The 19,643-nt window shown below is 42.1% G+C and overlaps 3 protein-coding genes and 1 long non-coding RNA gene across 6 annotated transcripts; 3 read left to right on the top strand and 1 right to left on the bottom strand.

Annotated features, from left to right (window-relative positions):
* Positions 1-1,156: 1,156 nt before the first annotated feature.
* On the top strand, positions 1,157-5,720 carry LOC112294651 (ferrochelatase-2, chloroplastic). Of its 2 annotated transcripts, none has more exons than XM_024545350.3 (10): positions 1,157-1,452; positions 1,731-1,802; positions 2,150-2,587; positions 2,829-2,972; positions 3,142-3,243; positions 3,400-3,503; positions 3,632-3,758; positions 3,911-4,164; positions 4,389-4,590; positions 4,741-5,720. In XM_024545350.3, the coding sequence occupies exons 2-10, from the start codon at positions 1,755-1,757 to the stop codon at positions 4,963-4,965; spliced, it is 1,644 nt and encodes a 547-aa protein (XP_024401118.1). In that variant the 5' UTR covers positions 1,157-1,452; positions 1,731-1,754; the 3' UTR covers positions 4,966-5,720. The 2 variants fall into 2 exon arrangements, with proteins under 2 accessions (XP_024401118.1, XP_090104428.1); XM_090248302.1 differs by having other exon boundaries at positions 1,183-1,220.
* A 1,788-nt stretch (positions 5,721-7,508) lies between these two features.
* LOC112279181 (uncharacterized) lies at positions 7,509-11,981 on the top strand. The gene is made up of 7 exons (XM_024513374.3): positions 7,509-8,052; positions 8,164-8,390; positions 9,437-9,591; positions 10,031-10,445; positions 10,574-10,919; positions 11,020-11,161; positions 11,314-11,981. Exons 1-7 carry the CDS (start codon positions 7,912-7,914, stop codon positions 11,844-11,846), a joined length of 1,959 nt encoding a protein of 652 aa, XP_024369142.1. The 5' UTR covers positions 7,509-7,911; the 3' UTR covers positions 11,847-11,981.
* Positions 11,982-12,678: 697 nt separating this feature from the next.
* LOC112279182 (zinc finger protein CONSTANS-LIKE 3) lies at positions 12,679-15,068 on the bottom strand. The gene is made up of 3 exons (XM_024513375.3): positions 14,082-15,068; positions 13,552-13,838; positions 12,679-13,426 (listed from the first exon to the last, which is right to left on the bottom strand). Exons 1-3 carry the CDS (start codon positions 14,530-14,532, stop codon positions 13,088-13,090), a joined length of 1,077 nt encoding a protein of 358 aa, XP_024369143.1. The 5' UTR covers positions 14,533-15,068; the 3' UTR covers positions 12,679-13,087.
* A 361-nt stretch (positions 15,069-15,429) lies between these two features.
* On the top strand, positions 15,430-18,203 carry LOC149989792 (uncharacterized). Of its 2 annotated transcripts, none has more exons than XR_016501830.1 (2): positions 15,430-16,530; positions 16,717-18,203. It is a non-coding gene; the product is annotated as an uncharacterized LOC149989792 (long non-coding RNA). The 2 variants fall into 2 exon arrangements; XR_016501831.1 differs by having other exon boundaries at positions 15,430-16,622; positions 16,853-18,203.
* Positions 18,204-19,643: the final 1,440 nt, after the last annotated feature.

Below are 19,643 nucleotides of genomic sequence, written 5' to 3'. Positions count from 1 at the left end.
CATTTTAAGTTTTAGTCAGAAAATTTTAGATTCTAATGGTGTATAAAATACAATCAAGTAATTCAATAGTGCATAAATTAAAACAAGATGTATTAGAATATTACAATGCAACATTAGTAACGTTTAAGTGACAGAATAATTTTATAAAAATGAATTTTATTCAATGTTATTGTTGCCATCACAATGATATGCAATGGAGAATAGAAGACTAGCATTGGGAACATTGACAAAGAACAAGGGTTGATAATAGAGATAGGGGCTAATAATAAAGACATGGGCTGATAATGAGGATTGTAGATGGGGACAAGAGATGGAGGAGGGGGGAGGGGGGATTATGATGGTTTTGATAGGTGGATTGATTTAGTAAAAGTTGGGTCAATTTAACACTCTCCGATACATACACATAGTCAATTATTTAGAAAATAGAAAGATCTCTAACCCTTTTAAAATCATTTACAAAGCTTTCAAACAATAATTGGCAACTATAAAAGAAGACTTTAATTTAACATAAAAATCGTTAGATAAAATATGTTACAAATATTTTATGATTAAATTTCCAAAATATAATATTTCCATATTCATTTCTTATGTGCCTTCTTTATATTGACAAACTAAATGATTTAATTAATTTTAATATAGTGATTTTAGAAAAAAATTAATAACTAAAGACCTAATTTTATATCTTAAATATGAATGTAAATTTTGTAATTTATTGTATTTGTAGATGTTGAAGATTAGATGATCCATGCTTAATTAATATTAGTATAAATAAGTTAGACCTTAGATTTTTTTATAGTATTTATATATAAAAAATATAGCTTTTTATTTTAAAGTAATATTTTATTAATTATATAGAAATTTGTGATCAGATATGAGCATTTGATGAGTTAAACAGCATAGTTATATAGTTATATACAAAAGCTCGTGTTTCTTAAGAAGCATGTTAAACGTATAAGAATTCTGACACCGAGGATGCTAGACATAGAGCATGGAGCCCGAAGTACTGCCACCCCAATTTGAAGACCACAGTAATTCGAGGATTCTACCCTTTTTCGGCGAGTAGGCCAGAATTCGACTCGACAGTTCCATGTCGGAACACGTCGGGAGCGAAGCAATAGGGTTTCAGGCATCAAAGTGTGCTCTTTTTATTTATTTCTTTGTTTTTCCTCCTTTCAGGCTTGCGAGGAGGGCTCCTGGCCACGACCTCGTAATCCTCTCAGGTGTCGATCAGCTGATCTCCATGCCACCATCCATCTACTCCCCCGTTCTCCGTGTTGTTCCTTTGTGTGGGTCTAACAATTGGATTGTCCTCGGAATTGGGTTACGGCGGCGACCCTGTGTCATAAGCACTGAGTGGACTGACAGCAATTTGCGACTGATTGTGGCGGAATTTTGTTTTTAGCTACTGGATGATCGCTGCTGGTGCTCTGGATGATTTGCGTTTGCGACGCTGTGAGTTGGCTTGCCGATTTTCCATGTTACCCAATTGCAATTGTGTGCGAATTCGGAAGCTGTGCGGGAATCGTGTGAAATGCCTTGGTTACAGACGTAGGTTCTTGCAGGGAACAGTAGAAAAGTGGAAATAGCGAACGAGAGCGAGCGAGCGAGCGAGAGAGAGGGAGAGAGAGAGAGGAGAGAGAGAGAGGGGGGGTATTGCCAGGTCTTTTCGCCCACGGGTTCGGTGAGCGAATTCGGTGTAGCTTATGCTTTGAATTCTGCCTTTGCCCCAGGTTTAAGGCGTTGGAGCTGGTAGAATGGCATCAATTACGCCTCTGCATCCTCAAGCTCTTTCAAGTCCACAGGTTAGTGTGCTGTCCGGAATTGGACATTCTGCCCTGACAGTAGCGTAGCAGCATAAACCTTATTGAAGCTGAGAGCGGGTGCTGCACTGGCTAATTCAAGAATGGAACACAGAATAGATGTTTTGGTGATGGGATCATCGGTCCCAATGAGTTATTGACCAATTTTTTTTTCTAATGTGAATCTAAGCGGAGACCTTTAAGAATCACGATGTCGTTAATTGATAAACATCCTTTAGGGTTTGGCTTTATTTCCGGAACTATATATATATATATATATATATATATATATAACGTTTTTTGGGTGTCCTTGTGCACCCAAAAGTTTAACCAAGGATTTTGGCTTACAGGCGTGTCCTCCCACCTCATCTCTAATCCCGGTCACTAGCTTTTACTTCTCAACTTTTCATGCAAGCTCGAGTCATGTATCACAATCCCTACGTCTGAACCAAGGGACTAGTGGTCAGAGCGAGAGTGTATCTGGTCGATTGCAAGGGTTTGGAAGAGGCTTCATTGCGTTGGCTGATCCTGAGAGGGCAGCGTGTAAGCCAAGTTCCAGCAATCAGCGTAATCGCTTCGTCGTAAGGGCCAGCGATTCTGGTGTTGTAAGGGCTGTGGCAGCCCCAGTGGAAGAGGATGTGCAAGTGACATCGTTAGATTCTAATCTGAACCGAGGCAATGAGCACGGGGAGGATGAAGAGAGAGTGGGGGTGCTGCTTCTGAATCTTGGTGGACCAGACACCCTTGAGGATGTGCAACCTTTTCTGTACAACCTTTTTGCTGACCCGGTAACACTACACTAGACCCCTTGAGAAAGTTGAGTGGAAACCATTTTTTATCAACTTGCTGATGATCTATCAAGCCGCGTGCGGAATCTGTCTACTAATGATGGAAAATCATAAGTATCTTTTGTGCAATTTACTGGCTCGATTGAGTAATTATATTTTATTGGGTTGCCAGTTGTCTTGACTGAGACAAGCTCAAAATTAGGTTACTATCAAGTTTTAAACCCTGTGTCTCTGTTTACAGGACATCATCCGGCTGCCCCGTTTGTTTAAGTTCTTGCAAAGACCACTTGCTCAGTTTATTTCCACGTCACGAGCTCCAAAAAGTGCTGAAGGATATGCCGCCATAGGAGGAGGATCTCCTTTGCGGCAAATTACTAACGAGCAGGTGGGGCTGTTGTTGCAAATCTTGTAATTGCACACTACTTACTTTTTGACTTTCTGTAAGGAAATATAGCTTTGCCATTCTTTCAACTTAATTGTCCTTGCAAATCAATAGAATTTTTTATAAGTATTTTGAAGATTTATTTCATGATTGTGAGATACATTTTGACTAGGCTGAAGCTCTTAAGGAAGCATTGGAGAGCAAGAACCTGCCGGCTAAAGTTTACGTAGGAATGAGATACTGGCACCCTTTCACCGAAGAAGCTATCGCTCAGGTAATACTCACAATATACTGTGTGTATGAAATAGGTTCTTATGCTTGAATTCACTGTAATTAGGAAGCTTTTAATAACTACTTAGTTGTGGCTGGTGATCAGCCGTTTGGGCACTTACCCTTGCATTTCTTATGAAGTCTGTGATGGCGTGTGCAGATCAAAGAGGATGGAATTACTCGTCTGGTGGTCCTACCCTTATATCCTCAATTTTCAATATCAACTAGTGGCTCTAGCCTTCGTCTTCTAGAGAGTCTTTTCAGGTATAGTTATTTCCCAACATTCCATGTTATAATTTTTGTGAGTTGTTCTCGTTACCTGTTTATAGCAGTCGCATTTGTTAACCAATCTGGATTAGGTTTTAATATGTTTTTTGTATTGCGACTTGCAGAGAGGATGAATATCTTGTTAACATGCAGCACACAGTGATTCCATCATGGTATAATCGCAATGGATATGTGCAGTCAATGGCAACGCTTATAGAGAAGGAATTAACGAAGTTCTCGAATCCCGATGAGGTGAGATTTCAATTCTGTTTCTTACTTTTTGATTGTAGTTTTATTTCTTGAATGACAACAAAGGTGGGTAAACATCTGTATGGTTGGCAAGTTTTATTCACATGCCAGCAGGATATGAAGCTTGTAAATTATAATGTTGTGGAATGGGACAGGTCCACATTTTTTTCAGTGCCCATGGTGTACCAGTAGCCTACGTGGAAGAAGCTGGAGACCCGTACAAGGCTGAAATGGAGGAATGCGTAGAACTAATTATGGCTGCAGTGAAGGCTCGGGGCATCCGCTGCCCCCACACCCTTGCTTACCAGAGTCGCGTAGGCCCGGTTGAATGGCTCAAACCATACACAGATGACACAATCAAACAGCTTGGAAAGAGTGGGGTGAAGAGTCTCTTGGCCGTGCCTGTCAGGTTTGTGCTCCAGTCTGCAGATTTTGATGCTTCCTTCTGGATGTGAGCAATCTACGTAAGTGCTTTCTTCAGCAAGTGTGAGCGACTTGAGTTGAATGTGATCTTTGCATGGTGTAGTTGATGGATCGATTGCTCACGAATTGCTAAAGTTACAAGTAAAACAAACTGGTTACAACTTCACCGTGGTGGTGATGATTTGTTTTATGAACTTGTAATGGTTGCAGTTTTGTTAGTGAACACATTGAGACACTGGAGGAGATCGACATGGAATATAGAGAGTTGGCCTTGAAATCTGGTATCAGGAACTGGGGTCGTGTACCTGCTCTGGGTTGTGAACCCGGTTTTATTGATGACTTAGCAGATGCAATTCTTGAAGCCTTGCCTTACGTAGGTGCAATGGCTGTCTCAAATCTTGAAGCCCGTCAGGTATGAGACCATCTTCTAGATGTTCTGTTTCTGCCTTGATTGTGATTTAATATTGCATCAAAAGATCAAACAGCGTCTGGGTTTACAAAATAACCTCAGCTTTTTGTGTTCAATGTTACGCTAAGCAGCAAGATGTTTTGTCTCGTGCAGTCACTTGTACCATTAGGGAGTGTGGAGCAGTTGCTAGCAACTTACGACACGCTGCGTCGCGAGCTACCACCACCAGTGGCAATGTGGGAGTGGGGATGGACAAAGAGTGCAGAGACCTGGAACGGGCGTGCTGCAATGCTGGCAGTTTTGACTCTACTTGTTCTGGAAGTCACCACTGGGCAAGGTGTTCTTCACCAATGGGGTATACTACCTCTTTTTCACTAAACTTTGTAGAAATAGTGAAGCGGACATCTTAAAAGTCAATACACGTCCAGGAATCGAGGTTGAAGAGGTGTGGACTTTCTCAAGTCCCAAAAGACTGGCAATCAACAATTGCTCAGTGCGAAGACCTGGTACTATCCATAATCACGACTTGTATACCCGCTTATTCTTGCATCTTACTCAACACTTGTTCTAGAAACATGCAAATGCTGGGATGTTTGGTGAAAGGCTGCTATACATAACTCAAGAAGCAAAGATCTTCTTATGTTCTTGCTATAGTAATCGTTCCTCTTATCTGATGCAACTTGCTTCCTATGGCCTCATTCGGTCTGCCTCTCCAAGTCCACCAATACATATTAGTATGGGGGTACCAATTGGCAATCTTGTTCTCTGCATCTACTGCTGTTGGAGTTGACTGGCAGAGCTTCCGATGTTTCACCCAGGGACGTGTAACGAACTAGGTTGTATGTAGGGCTTAGCCAAACAATCTTCTTGACAATCTACTAACAAATCTGTAGTTAGTCTTACACTAAGATCCAAGTCATAGCAGCGATTTTAGAAGGTGGACAGGGAACTGTTTTTAAACAGGATTTTATGTATCCAGTTGGGTGGACTGAACGCCAATCTTGTGCAGGATTCTTGTTATATTCTTTTGGCCATCAGAGAACCACTATTGAAGATAATGTATTTGATGTTGCCATGCAATATGAACTACTCTGGGGGAAGAGTGTGCTCAGTTCCAGTTTGATTGCTTTCAATTTCCACGAGCCCCTATGTGCAAACTGGTGTCTAGTTTTATTGCTCGTCAACTTCGATCAGGTTGTTCACTTTATGGTGATTATTTTTTTGAGATGGACCCAAATTGCACGAGGTGTTCTGATACATGGGGTTCAGGCGGTTCTTGATTCTTGTATAGTATGCCAGGTGTGTTGACCGAATTTTTGGCATTTCTTCGGGATGGGTGAATGTACTGTCAAATTAGCAGGAAGACCGAGATTGTTAAAAGTTTCAAGGATTTGACATTGAATGTTGAAAGTGCTATGTAGTGCATGAAAACTGAGCTAGGGACTAGGGATCAGAGAAATCTGAGGGACATCACTAGTGCTAAATGGACAATATATGGTTTCCTAAGCCTGATACTTATCCCTCTTTTTTGGTTTTATCGGTAGTGAAATATGGGTCACTTCCAAAGTTTCTCCGTTGAGTTGTGAATTAAGTATGAGAAATTACGTTTATGATGTACCGTCTATAACTTATCATTTATCATGTACCAGAAACAAGGTAATAAAGAGCATTGTTATAGTGTTTGCAGTGAGTTTAAATATGGAATGTGTAAAATATATTGTTGTTACTGAAACTTCAGTAACAAGCGTCTTTGACTTCAGAATTTGGTGTTTAAATTCTTTGTTCATCATCAACAGAGATCGCTGAAATTACAGCATTACCGAATAAACATCGATTTGCTGAATTAATCACAAGACGAACTTGAATTAAAAAAATTACTAGAAATTGGATTTGATTAGTCTTTCCAAAAAAATAAACATAAAAACATAGACATAAAATATTTTTCAAATAATCTTCTCTAAATTTATACATAGTTATTTATTTGTTTATTGATTTTCATAGCAACAGGTTGATTGTGAATTGAGTACATGCTGAAAGTTAAGAAAAACATTGGCAATTATATAGAATTTTTCTTTGATTGTTTGTTTGTTTAGAAGTTTAAAACACACAAAATTTCACAAGATTGGTAGATTTTTTTCACAAGATTGCTTTGAATTTCAATTCTTAACTCTTATTTAAACCCACCACCAAATATTATATTGTATCATTATTATTTCACGATTGCAACTAATAACAACATTCGGTCTTGGGTATGTGTATTACTGCATGCACATTTTTTAAAGCACTGCTTTAAAAAAACTCCAAAACATTTAGCTAACAATATATCATATATCTTTAAAGCATGTTGTACTGGATGTTCTACAAAATAGTACTATGAGTTTTTACAAAAAATGTATTAAATAGTACAACTACTGCAACTTTTATCATAGATTTTGGATCAGGTCTCAACCAAATTAAAGTTGATTATTTCTTAAAACTTATCTACCTCTTCTTTTTGCAAGTATGAATCACTACAATATTTTAAAACAATTTAACAGAGAATATTAATCAAATTTTTATTTTAAAAATTGATTAGACTTAAACAAGTAATTCAAATTTCCACAAAATTGCAACCCATCAACATGAAACCCAGAAGTTGAGTCTAATCAAACATTGCAACCCATCACATGAAACCCAGAAAAACATTCTTGCTAAAATCTCATCCATCCACCACATTACCAAAGAGATCACACCCTAAAACTCCAAAGATAGAGAGAGAGATAGCCCTTATCATTCATCCATCCCCATCAGCAACCCACCATCACACTTCATCCAAATATAATTCATCCATCACTCATCCATCGTCCAAAATGCAGAGGGGAGAGGGAGTCGCAACTCGACGAACACCTCCAACCGGAGATTGCTGGCTAGACTCCTCAAGCTTAATTCGCCTTCCAGTAATCGTGATTAAAATTAATTAGAACCTGGGGAACAAAATTAACATTGAAATCGAAACCCACTAATCGTTTTCAACATAAATCAAAATCCACTAATCATTTTTTACATGAATTAAAACCCAGTAGTCGTTTTCAACATGAATCAAAACCCAGTAATCGAGGTTGATATTAAGCAGAGCCCAGTAATCTCAATTAGCACATCCTAATCCCACAATCTGGAAGGATTCCGGCGCCGCAACCGAGGCAGACGACCGGGAAAGCCGTGCTCGCAAGGGGTTGTGGAGGTGGAGGTAGACGCACTCAGCAAGCAAATTGTCTCGCTCTCTCGCTCGCTGATTGAACTCACTCGCTGTGTTAATGTGTTAAAGACGCAGAGGGTGGATCGGAGATGCTTGCTTTGACTCTTCCGCCTCCTCCGCCTCCTACTTCTTCACCCACTTTAGAAACTCCGGGTCGGTTTCCGCATCTTCGCTGCAGGACGAAGAGAGCGTCGCTGCGTGCCTCGCTTTCTCCTTCGCTGGTAGCAGAGGTATCGTGGCTAAGTTCCCAGTTTAGAAAGGAGAGACGATAGAATCATGCCACAAAGCGCCTTTCCATGGCTTTCCCAGGCTTTCTGATGAGGTGTCTGTGACCATGTCAGAGTGCCACGAGCTGTGGGGGCTTGCGCAGATGTGGGATGTATAAGGGGCTTAATTTGGAAGGAGCTGGACTTGCTGTGCGTTGCCACATCGGTCGCGTGAGTACACTCCGTTTGCTACAAGTGGAGTTGGCTGTGAACTATGGCTGGTTTCCTCGTGAAGGTTGGGGAGAGGGTTGCGTGCTCGCTCGATTTGCAATTAAGCCATCTGTCGGTGCCTGTCATTTGGGGTAAGGAAGCTTTGTTTGGGCTAGCAAGTCGGGGTTTGCGTCCTGTCGCGGGAGTCTTTTGCGTGCTGCGTTGGAGCGTGCGTTGGTTTGCAGCGTTTTCTGCCATTGCTGGGTAGTTTGTACAATCTGGTTTTGGATAGAATTGAGGAGGCTTCTGTGCTTGGCAAACTTTAGGCCAGATGTTGGAGCATACGAGATCTGTCTGTCGGTGTTGTGTTTATCTACCTGCCATATGAGTTCTCGAAATTGCTCGGGCCGTTTCGCTCTTGGGTTTTCAGGGATGGGATAGCAAGTCTCTGGTGATGGCTTATCCTTATGCTTAGAATTGGCGATTTACGTCTGCTGGCCAATTGTGGGGTTTGGATTGCAGGGCGTTTCAATCAATGGGGTATTTAGCGTTAGAAATGGTTACTTCTCTTTCTCGCCTTTGTCCTCGAAGATTTCACCCCAAACCTTGTTCGTGTAACCAACATCCTTCATGAGGATTTTGGGTAGTCTAATCTAGGTCTTCAGATGTAAGATCCAGTTTTAGGAAACCTCCTGTGCTTGATGGTTAGGAGCATTGTCGTCACGCATCTAGTGGATTCCGTGGTTTGGGGGATTATTGCACCCGAGGTTTACATTTTTTTGGTCAACAGATTCACTTCAAGGCCTAAGGTTTGCTTTTGGCTCTGGTTTCTAAGCGACATCCCATTTTGTGGGAATGACGCCATTCTCCGTCGTTTGAAGCACTTCACTCTATGTTCGCTCTTCTTTTACGCCTAAGCGAAGAATTTGTCATATCAATGATACCTTGATTCCCTAATTTGGATGATTGATATCGGAAAAGAAGGTACACTGCTCCGATATAACACATGAACGCTCTTGTCGGGATGTCTTCAAGCTTCATATTTCTGTGCTTCAACATGAAGTACTGGGACATCTATTAGATGATGCATGATTGGTCCGTCTTAACCAAGTCTTGCGGTATACTCTTCCTGTTGCCATTATTGTTTCTCTTCAATATGAGACTGGCTCTATAGCAGCTTACGTTTCTCCTTTCGCAGTGGTCGTCGCCTAAGAGCCAACAAGATTGAAACGCCGGACAGGATTGCAAAAGGAAGAAGTTTGTGGCGATTCGTCGCAAATTTGGCTTGCGATTGTGAGTATCGTATAGAGAAAAGGATGGAGACTGATTCCGACTCTGTTGATTCTAGAGAAGGTGACTACTGCTGATCCTATCTGCTGTTCTAACTGTTGCACGCTTACACATTGGAATAAGTTCCTTTTGGACGCTGTCCTCCTTCGTTCTTTTTCAGACGACGTTGCTAGCGTTCTGCGCAAATTACGCAGTCTAACCTAGGAACAAAAATTAATAATAATAATAATAATAATAATAGTAGTAGAAAATTAAAATAGAGGATAACAAACAATATTAATATGAAGACGAAATTAGAGTATAAAAAAATAAAAAAAATAAAAAAAAAATAGTGCAGCAACTCCTGTTCCTAATCTAACGTCTGGAGGCCAGTAAAGTCTGTTGTTTTACTAAAAAGAACTTTGTATATGGGCCCCTAAGTAGAACTGCAGAATGCTTATAATCTGGGAACTGCATTAGGTTTTGGTGTTTTCACGCTAGGCATTGCATTGTTGGTTGATAGGTCAACTACAAGACAGGCGTGTGAGTTTATACGACCATGGGTCAGATTTACGCAATGATCGCCATCCAGCAGATTTGTACCTTGGTACAAGGTTGAAAAGGCCCAGGCACGACTTATCTCTTTTATCACAATTCTTCTGGGGTCTTGAGGACGAGGAGATGGAATCAAGACCTCCAGAAAAGAAACGCAGATGGAGAGGACATGCCAAAAGGCGAGGTGTAGCAACTTCTGGCACGCGAATTGATACAGATGAAAAGTCCGACAACTGTAAAACTAATTGGCATGATCTTCCGATGGAATTGTTGGTGCGGATCCTTAAATTGGTGGACAACCGAACAGTGGTAACAGCCACAGGTGTTTGTCGTGGTTGGCGAGACTCCGTTGGCCAGGGCATCTATGACCTTTCATTCTCATGGTTAGTTTAAAGATGTATATATCTATTTGCGTGCGGTTTCCCATGGGCTTGATCGTGTGTGAGATGGTTTTCCCGAGCAGAATCAACGATGAGATGTTTTGATTTGAGGATATTCGTGGGTAACTCAGGTGTGGTCACAGTGTGAGCAAGTTGGTCCAATCTGTCTCCCCCAAATTTCCACGCCTTCAGAGTTGCAGGCTGAAACGGTGCATTTACTTGGATGATGCGGCAATTGAGACTGCCTCAAGCAGTTGGCACGGACTTAAAATCTTAGAACTCAGTGAAGGCAGAAGACTGACTGATGCTTCACTGCATGCTTTGGCAAATGGATGTCCAATGTTGGAGAAATTGGATTTAAGTGCGTGTACGGGCATTACAGAAGCGGGACTTCTGGAGCTTGTACAAAGATGCAGCAATCTACGCCATCTTAATCTCTGGGGGTGCACGGACGCTGGTACAGACGCCGTATTGCAGGTACTCAAACTTTCCCATGCAACAGATGAATAAAACCGGCTTTGACGTTTCGTAATGCTTTCAATCTCACAATTCCACTGTGTTTTCTGGATTTGTGTAGGCTTTGGCAAAACATTGCAAAGCGCTCCAATCATTGAACTTGGGTTGTTGTGAACAAGTCACGGACAAAGGAATTATTGCTTTTGCACGTGGGTGCTCAGACTTGCGTGTAATCGATCTATGTCGCTGCAACCGCATAACAGGTACTTTCACATCTTCCTCACTAATTGTACTAAGCTTAGCAATGATTGACATGATATTTAATTAATTGACAACTCGGCTTATTCCTTGACTTCATGAGGTATATACGACTTGCAAAATTTCAGCTTTATAAAGATCTGTGTTTCCGCTGCAGACCAAAGCGTAATTTTCCTGTCCGACAAGTGCCGCCATCTGTGCGCTTTGGGGCTCTCAACCTGCGCTAAAATTACCGACGATTCAATGTACGCGCTGGTTAAAAGAAAAACGGCCGCTGTCTCACTACCCTCCCGGGGCAAAGGCAATAGATTTTGTGTGAAAAACCTGGACATGTCGAGTGACTTCCGGGTGCCTAAATATAGAACTTGTGCTACAAGCAGCTGCAGCAGCAGCGGCAGCACATGCAGCGATGCAAGCAAGTTGCCCATCAAGAGAGAGGGATTGGATACTCTACTCGAGGAGAATCCAAACTATGGTTTAGTGTGCCTCAATGTCAGTCATTGTGCAGCTCTGTCCGCGCAAGCTGTGCAAGCTGTGTGTGACGCCTATCCAGACCTTCACACATGTGCCGAGAAACAGTCGCTAATTACAAGTGGATGCTTGAATCTTCTATCGGTTAACTGTGTCTGTGCCCTCGATGCAAGGAGGGATAAGATCAAGCGGGAAGTGCGGCGGGGCTTCCTGTTATAGGAATATAAGATTTACGATTCTTTCGAGTATAGGATTCCTCATCTTTCATCCTACTATCTTGCATTAGGTCAAGATAGATCATGTCAATACTGAACATATATTGTAAATTATGGTGATAGCATTCATTTTTGTGAATCTGCAGGTGTTGCGGTATTGTAAATTTAGATTTACGTGTGTTCACATTTAGGGCTTAGCAAGGAGTCCTGTATTCCTTTGTATGCGAGAAGTAATCTTAGTCGAGAAGTATAGAGAAGTGATTCGATGGAAACTTATACTAGTTCTTTCAGGCTTTGCACTGACGATTAAGCACCACATACCAGGTACAAGCTGGGGAAGTTGAGTATAGAGTATGTAATTGCGCATAGCTACAACGATCACAATGGAGTTGTTTGGACTGTGTCGAAAACTGGCTAAGTGGACAGTTCGATTTTTTGACCTAAAATAATAAAATCTGATCATTCGAACTAATTACGCTTTTAAGGAACGCATGTTCTAAATAATCTTAATCTATATCATAATGATGCGAGTATATTGATTTGGATTTACGCTTGCAACACATTGCAAACTGGTAGGTCTGTTTCGACTAAGCAAGATTGCCTATTGATGGTTTCCACAAATAAATTACTTACGTTGAATGCCCCAGAGTCAACCACGAGGCATTCAAGTCACAATTGCCCCAGTTGTGTAAAACCAATTCCGTTTATGCGAACTATTTTAAAAATCACAGCATTCTTTAAGAATAAAAAGAAGTGAAAAAAATATATATATACTTCCAAATATCAGAAAAGATCTTCAGGCACATACGCATTTAGCTCAACACCTTCTGAGGAAATGACCCAAAAATCCAAGAGCATTATGGAAGTGTTGAAATACATCAAGATCGGAAGAATTCGCTGCATCATAACGATCGCAGGACAGAGGATTCGCGCCACGAAGTTCTCACCGTTCCGAAAGCTCTCAATCAACAAAAAGAAAAATAGAAAAAAACCACTACTAGAACTCTGACTACATCCTGTACTGTCCACAAGGCATTTAATCGTGTTCTGAAAGGGATTATAGAATGGCATGACTTGGTACTGGTGACCATTGAGAGTCTGAACAATTTACATTGCTGCCACTTTTTCAGGTGCTTCACCACTTGGATGGCTCTACACAGTTCTTACAGCAGCTCCTCTATGTTACACAGCAGCTTTCCATTTCAGATGACCTTGCTCGATGGAGACTCCAATACACAAGAAAACTCAAAAACTTGGAACCACTCCGAAACTTGAGTCCACTGAGCCAAACTGCTCCATGTCGGAATCAGTTCTCTTAGCGAACCTTCCTTTGATCCTCGGCCGGCTCTCAGCATATGCCTTCCTTGATGCATAGCGAATTGTTTTCTCAAACTTGCGCTTCTGCCTCTTCTCCTTGTAGCGCAACACGCGAGCTTCACGGTCGACGGTGTCAATGGGACCTCCAGTCTGGTGTGGCAGGCGAGCTGACATATCTTGGGAGCTTTGTGAGTCTAGGTAGGGTGTGGAAATGTCGCTGAGACTGGAGTCTGGAACAACGGCGGCATCTAGAGACGAACAAGAAATCTGTGCAAAGACAGAGCAATTCCAGTCAGCAACAAGGCTCCAAATTTTACATAAACTGCTCTCTCAACTTGCCAACGAACGTTCAGAATGACACATAAAATAAAAAGTTGGGATCTAGTGCTTACGCTCTGAGTAAGGGTAGATGTGCCATAGCTGTAACCGCTCTTCGCCGAGAGAGGAAATTTAGTAAACGAAGGGTCCATGGAGTGAGCAAGCGAATCCGTGTCCTCGGAGCATTCTGGCATATGGACTGGTACCAAGCTGTCGGGTTGAATTCCGGTAACGGTTGCATCGTCCAAGTCTAGGAAAGGGTCCACATCAGAGAATATGTCCGCGGGCAATTCAACCTTCTGTTTCTTGGGCTTGGGACTAAAGGGCCGGTCGTGGAAAGGCGACGAACCCATCTCGTCGGCTGTCACATGAAAGAGTCTCAATATGAGGTTTCGGCCGACCTCAGCATAATAGTTTCAATCCTCCTCGACTCTAACCAGGGCATTAAGAGAGAAATTTCTAACGACAACAAGGAGGTCTCAGAACACATTCTCTATTCACAAACAAAAGAATGATAATCAAGAACTTGACTTCGAAGCAACTGTAAAGCCCATTGCTCTCCTCAGAAGCGACTGGCAGATTTGAAACAGCAACCGTGTCCTACCTGCAGCGCTGCCTCTGATAATAGAGTTGGTCGAGATCTTAGGGTGCGGAAGAAGCCACGAGACAGCTTCCACAACCGAGGCGTCCTCACAGCCCTTCAGCAGATCATGGCACCCATTCTCTGACACCAACACGCAGAAATCTGGCCCACGCAAAGGACTCGCACTCTCGAACAGAGGTGTCACCGGCACTCTCTCGTGACGCTGCGCTAGCGGGTTGGCGGAGTGGATGTCTGTGTCACAGGCCACACAGAGAGAAGCCGCATCCGCCTTGCAGGTCACCACGGCTGGAGCAACCTCGCACACTTCGCACATCCACACGCGCTCGTGTCGAGACGCTAGTTTGTTGGCCCCGTGGACCTTCCCATCGCAGCCTACGCACAGGTAGGCAGCGTCCGCTCGGCAGAACACCGCCGCGCTGGAAACATGGCATGCATCACAAGGCTTCGGCATACTATACCACGGCACAACACAACCCACCTACTACAAGACTCTTCCTCACACCGGGGCGTGCAACCCCGCCTCTTTCAATGTCAAAAGACTTGCAACAACAGCAGCACCAGCCCCTTCAAGTGGAAAAAGCTACTCCCTTTACTGAACAACATACAACAAGGCCTCGAAATCCCCAGAGAATTCCTCCCACAGCACATGCACGTCTCCTAGATTCCAACTCCCTCCTCAAAACCACTTCAACAGGCTTACAAACCCCAATAAAAAAATAAAAATAAAAAATAAAAATAAAAACCTTGGTTCTGAATACCAAAGGTGATGAAAGACAGAACTAAGAAAATAAAAACACGTTAAAATCTCCTAGAATTCTCTACTGAGAACTGGGTAGTGTCGACAAATCAAGAGATTCTACACAGAGTTGAAGCGTGAAACCGCAACAACAGAGGTGCAAGCTGGACAAAATCTGAGCTTCCGGCAGATTCATCCACACCGCGAAGCTAGAAGAGGAGGAAGAAGAGCACAAATGGAGAGAAAATGGGGGCGAGAGAATGAAGACAGTCATGGGGGAGAGAAGGAACGAGACGAAGACGAGCCAGGCTTTTGTTTTCCGGGCAGGAATGGGAGCTGCCCTGCTCGCAAGTTGGCCCTTCACTACTCAATAACTCTTCTCCTGATTGTACTAATCCGAGCGTGAAACCAAGAGCGGAAATGTGGGGCAGAAGAGTAATTGCTAGCGGACCCCGAGTCTTCTGCCACTGCACATCTTCCGGAGGCATTGTCCACTCCCAATTCTCCATTTGGAGGGAAGGGTCCCACTTGGGATATCCACTAATCAGGTCCCTTGTAAAGATTACGCCGCGTCTCCCTCTGCAACGGAAGCGGCCTTGCAGGGAACGAACTCACACAGTAGATAGTTTCTGAAAGCTTTGATTGTGTGGTTCATCACAGAATCTGAGGTTTTTGTCACATTGTATAGTGAGAGCGGAATATTTTTCAGTAGTAATGATGTAAATATTTACAGTGTGGAAGAAACAAAAGTCTGCTAGTGTAGTAGGAATGATCCTTTCGAATGAATCACAATCTATGATTAGCACTAATGAGCCCTTGGTTACGACGGACGCTCATTGTAAGGGAAGTCAGTTCATGCTCTATCCACAGCCACGTCGAAGTTCCATGTGACTCTCGCTCTCTCTCGCCGTGGACTCTAAATGGAGTTTGCTTAACGAGGCGGAGTGAAGTTCGATTGGGGTCGGGGAAACGGCGGTGGGCCACCACGATTCTGTCGAGGTGGGTCGTGAGGTGGTGCTTCGCAGGTGATGAAAAGTAATGGAAGGTAGGAAGGGAATGTGAGCAGCATGACTTTGAGCAGTTTTGCTCGAGAATGCGGTGGTCCATGTAACGATGAGTGTGTTTGGAGTTGTGCTGAAGGGAAGCGATTTGAGCCAACTCGCGATCATGTTTCTCCAGATTGCTCGGGTTGGTTCGGCCGCTGCGCAGCTTGTCTCTAACTGTGGAGCCCGGTACCGCATCGATGGGAGATCGGAGATACTAGCTGTTCAATTGCTCCGCCCCTCTTGCAAGGCAGCACTTAAGAGGGTGGACTCGGCGGAGGTGGGTCTAACAATGAGGGGAATGTAATAAGGGGCTGAGAAGGCAGCAGAAGCGTTCGTCCTCTGCGCAGTCCCCAGCCCTTGAAAATGCTTGCGGCCAGAAACATCACTGCAGCTCCCCTGGTCCCCGGTCACATCCGCCGCTCTGTCCTGGTTCCACCCAAGCCAAGCTTACTCGGCTTCTCTGCTGCTCTCGTAACCCTCTCCAGCACACTTTCCATCCATATCTCCAGCAATCCGGAGGTCCAATAATAGTGGCTACCTGTTCCCGCCCACCTTTCGCGCTTGGCCACAACCGCCGGCCTAGCATACCTGGAACTCGCGCCTGCGCCAGTGGGTACCTAGCTCGTAGATCTCTCCTTGGATCTGACCCCACTGGATCTCACCAATGGTAAGATTGTTTAAGATCCTTCTTTGTGACTTGGCTGGGAGAGTTTCCGGAATCCAATTCGCTGCGGGTGTTACGTCCATGTCCCCCTCCTGGTTTACTCCCTAGACTTGTTTTGTTTTTTGTTTTGTTTTTTTTTTTTTTTCAGGTTCATTTGATAGAGTTTTTGTTGTAATTTTTTTTTTGCAGGATAAAGCTCGGATTCTTGTTGGAATAGACGAGAGATTTCCTCACTACGTAATTTGTAGGAGTGAAAATTAAACTTCGATAATGTTATTTTACTAAGATTAATCTCCGAAACTTGACCATTGTGCTGTGAAAATAGTAGCAAGAGCATAGGAGATGTGGTGCATGGACGTAGCGAACTTGCGATTTCCGAAAATTACTGTGCACAATTGGTCCCATGTTTTGCGCGGAGGAAAGCAAGAAATTGGCAACCTGGTGGAAACGCGTCCTGACTGAACCCGTTTTTTCGTCAACGAAGTTTGGAGATTGCTCCTCGAAAAAAATCGAAGGAAAATGTAATTGAAGACGAAACCGAGAAACTGGAAAAAGTCGGAGGAGGGAACCCTGGAAGCTCCGGAAGCCCCGGTTCGCGCGTAGTGGGGATGCAATATCCAACGACCCAATCGCGAAAGAGAAAAAGAGAAGTCCGCAATTTTAAAAGCTTCGTAAAAGATCTAGCCTTTTTCAGCTAGGGTTTGCGCAAGGGAAGCAATTATCTGCGTTGCTGCGTATCATTGGCGAAGACGGATCCCCAGCTCTCGCATGTCGGAGGTACTTGTGAGATTTTAAACTCTCAACGATTCCGGAGGTCTGAGGGTTGGAATCGACAGTTTAGGCTTTTTCAGGGGGTCCGCTGCATGCAAGTTGCGAGGCTGGTGGGCGAGATGGTGAAGTGCGACCTAGTAATGGCGTGTAACCTCCAGCCTCGCGGGATCAGGTTCGCGTCACCTGGAGATGGGATTAGCAGATTATCTATCGATGTGATTACAAGACAATCGTGAAAACCGAAGAAAAGAAGCTTCTTGAATGATTGAGAGGATGAAGGCTTACAGTAGGTGAGTGCGCGGAGCGTCGATCGAATCTCGATCTCGCGCACAACGATTTCACAGAACGCTGCTCGACATGGCTCAAAGAAGGAAGACGACGAAATGAAGCTGCGAACATGACACGACAGTCTAGTCTAACATACATCTGCTCGGTACTTGTTCTGCAAACTCCCTGAACTTTGCACCCACTTCGACGGTGCACAAATGTGGTCTAAACCTGCACGATTAGACCACATCAGTGTCTAACCTGCAGGATTATCTTAAAGCTAAGCCGATCTTCTAGTGCTAGAACTGCTTTAGGTGACTTTGAGTTCACTCTAGCGCTCGGAGCAATTCCGCAGTTACTGAGCTGAAGCAGCCAACATGTCGCTGTTCGGCATCGTTGTGCTGAGCACGGTGGCTACAAATCCAATCGTCTCCTCCAAGTTCGTTTGTTCGAAACTGGTGTCAACTTGTAATCTTCGGTGAATTCTCGACAAGAAACTATTGTCTTTTCAGTTGCATCCGTACCCCACACAGTAGATGTTGATGATGATAATACTAAACTGCACATGTTGTAAGAACCATGCATCGGCAAATGGGTCATGTGGGGCTTTCTATATTTTCTCCATCAGATCAGCTACGGCAACTGCTGGTCGGAGATTCTCTACTACTACGACTACTGTTGAACAGGATCTGATGTGAATACAGACAAATATTTTTTTAGTCTGCTTGACTTCTTTCAGGAAAAATGAATCTTTCGTCATTGGAATCATAAGTCTATTGGATAATATTGTTCACCGAATTGAAAGATAGCAGAGAGTTTGATGAATTGATACATGGTTTTGTAACGTGTTGTTCTAACCTTTGCAAATGAATCTTAGCTTGTTGAGTAATTACAGGTTATTCACTTACGCTGCATTGATCTGTACAGTGCTTATTTCACTTTGAAAAAGTGGGTTTAAGGTAGAATTTGCACGCCAACATTTTACAAAATAAATTGATTTATGAACTTTGTGCGTGCCATTTTACTTGTAACAATAAATTCTCATTTGCATCGGGGACTTGAAGGCAACCATATAAACCATCCATAAATTTCAGTAATGTTTTAGTTGTTCACAAGTACATTGTGATATTCTATTACATTGTTGTTGTTATTGTTATTCTTATAATTATCATGGAATGTGTATAATTTTGAAATCTATTTTGTTCAAAGCTTCTAGTAAAAAAATGTAAGGATTTGAATTTGTATAAGGTTGCATATTATTATAAATTTTGTTGCCATATATTTGTGCAATTTTTTTACAAATATTGATAAAAAATAATATATATATATATATATATATATACAATTTTTAACATTATAATAAATGCTATTTTAACTCATTACTTTCTTATTGCCAATTTAAAAACAAACACCATAAGGAAAATGACAACCAATAAAATTTATTGTGTTGTAAAGATGATATAGTTACCATTTGACAATTTGGATACAACAAGATATTAGAGTATATGGAATTTTTGGTAGTCTTAAATTATTTTCTTAAAAAACAGAAAATAATCTACTTCAATATGCAATACATGTATTAAGTAAAAATAAATAAACCCTTTACATTTCTGTCATATACTTGTACAAGCATTATAAATTCCACAACAATTCATACTTCTATTTAAATGTATTTTGTGGCCAATCTTTTGTTTTAAATTTTATTTTATGCCATATTTGTGGTAGTATTATAATCCACTAAAATAGTGCATTTTATTTATTTTCATAACCCTAATTACCCTTAACAATTGTACGCCTAAAGATTTTACAAATTATAAACAGTAAAGATTTATTTTAAAGAAGCCTAAAAGTATCATAAGATGTCAATTAATGTGATGAAGAAGGAAAAACCATTGCTTTTTGTAAAAGATAGTATTTAGTTTCTTTGTTGCAACATAGAGACTCATTTCTCATAGAAGATAGATTTTATATTGAATGATCTGTTTTTTCTCACCTTGAAACAAATTAATCTAATGGCCTATTATTCAGAATTATCAATATTCATAAAGATACTCCATATTTTAAAGTTTTTTAAATCT

This window comes from Physcomitrium patens, chromosome 2 (genome assembly GCF_059467195.1).
Source record: "Physcomitrium patens ecotype Gransden chromosome 2, ASM5946719v1, whole genome shotgun sequence".
In the NCBI taxonomy this organism is placed as follows: domain Eukaryota; kingdom Viridiplantae; phylum Streptophyta; class Bryopsida; order Funariales; family Funariaceae; genus Physcomitrium; species Physcomitrium patens.
This window is presented reverse-complemented; position numbering and strand designations above follow the sequence as displayed.

Bases quoted from the DNA above. Each gene is read 5' to 3' on its own strand.
- LOC112294651 (XM_024545350.3), top strand. From the start codon at position 1,755: ATGGCATCAATTACGCCTCTGCATCCTCAAGCTCTTTCAAGTCCACAG. The intron at 1,803-2,149 runs GTTAGTGTGCTG...TTTGGCTTACAG, and splicing joins AAGCTCTTTCAAGTCCACAG to GCGTGTCCTCCCACCTCATC. The intron at 3,244-3,399 runs GTAATACTCACA...TGGCGTGTGCAG, and splicing joins CCGAAGAAGCTATCGCTCAG to ATCAAAGAGGATGGAATTAC.
- LOC112279181 (XM_024513374.3), top strand. From the start codon at position 7,912: ATGCTTGCTTTGACTCTTCCGCCTCCTCCGCCTCCTACTTCTTCACCC. The intron at 8,053-8,163 runs GTATCGTGGCTA...TGACCATGTCAG, and splicing joins CTCCTTCGCTGGTAGCAGAG to AGTGCCACGAGCTGTGGGGG. The intron at 10,446-10,573 runs GTTAGTTTAAAG...TGGGTAACTCAG, and splicing joins TATGACCTTTCATTCTCATG to GTGTGGTCACAGTGTGAGCA.
- LOC112279182 (XM_024513375.3), bottom strand. From the start codon at position 14,532: ATGCCGAAGCCTTGTGATGCATGCCATGTTTCCAGCGCGGCGGTGTTC. The intron at 13,839-14,081 runs GTAGGACACGGT...TTCATGTGACAG, and splicing joins TATCAGAGGCAGCGCTGCAG to CCGACGAGATGGGTTCGTCG. The intron at 13,427-13,551 runs GTAAGCACTAGA...GTCTTTGCACAG, and splicing joins CATCTACCCTTACTCAGAGC to ATTTCTTGTTCGTCTCTAGA.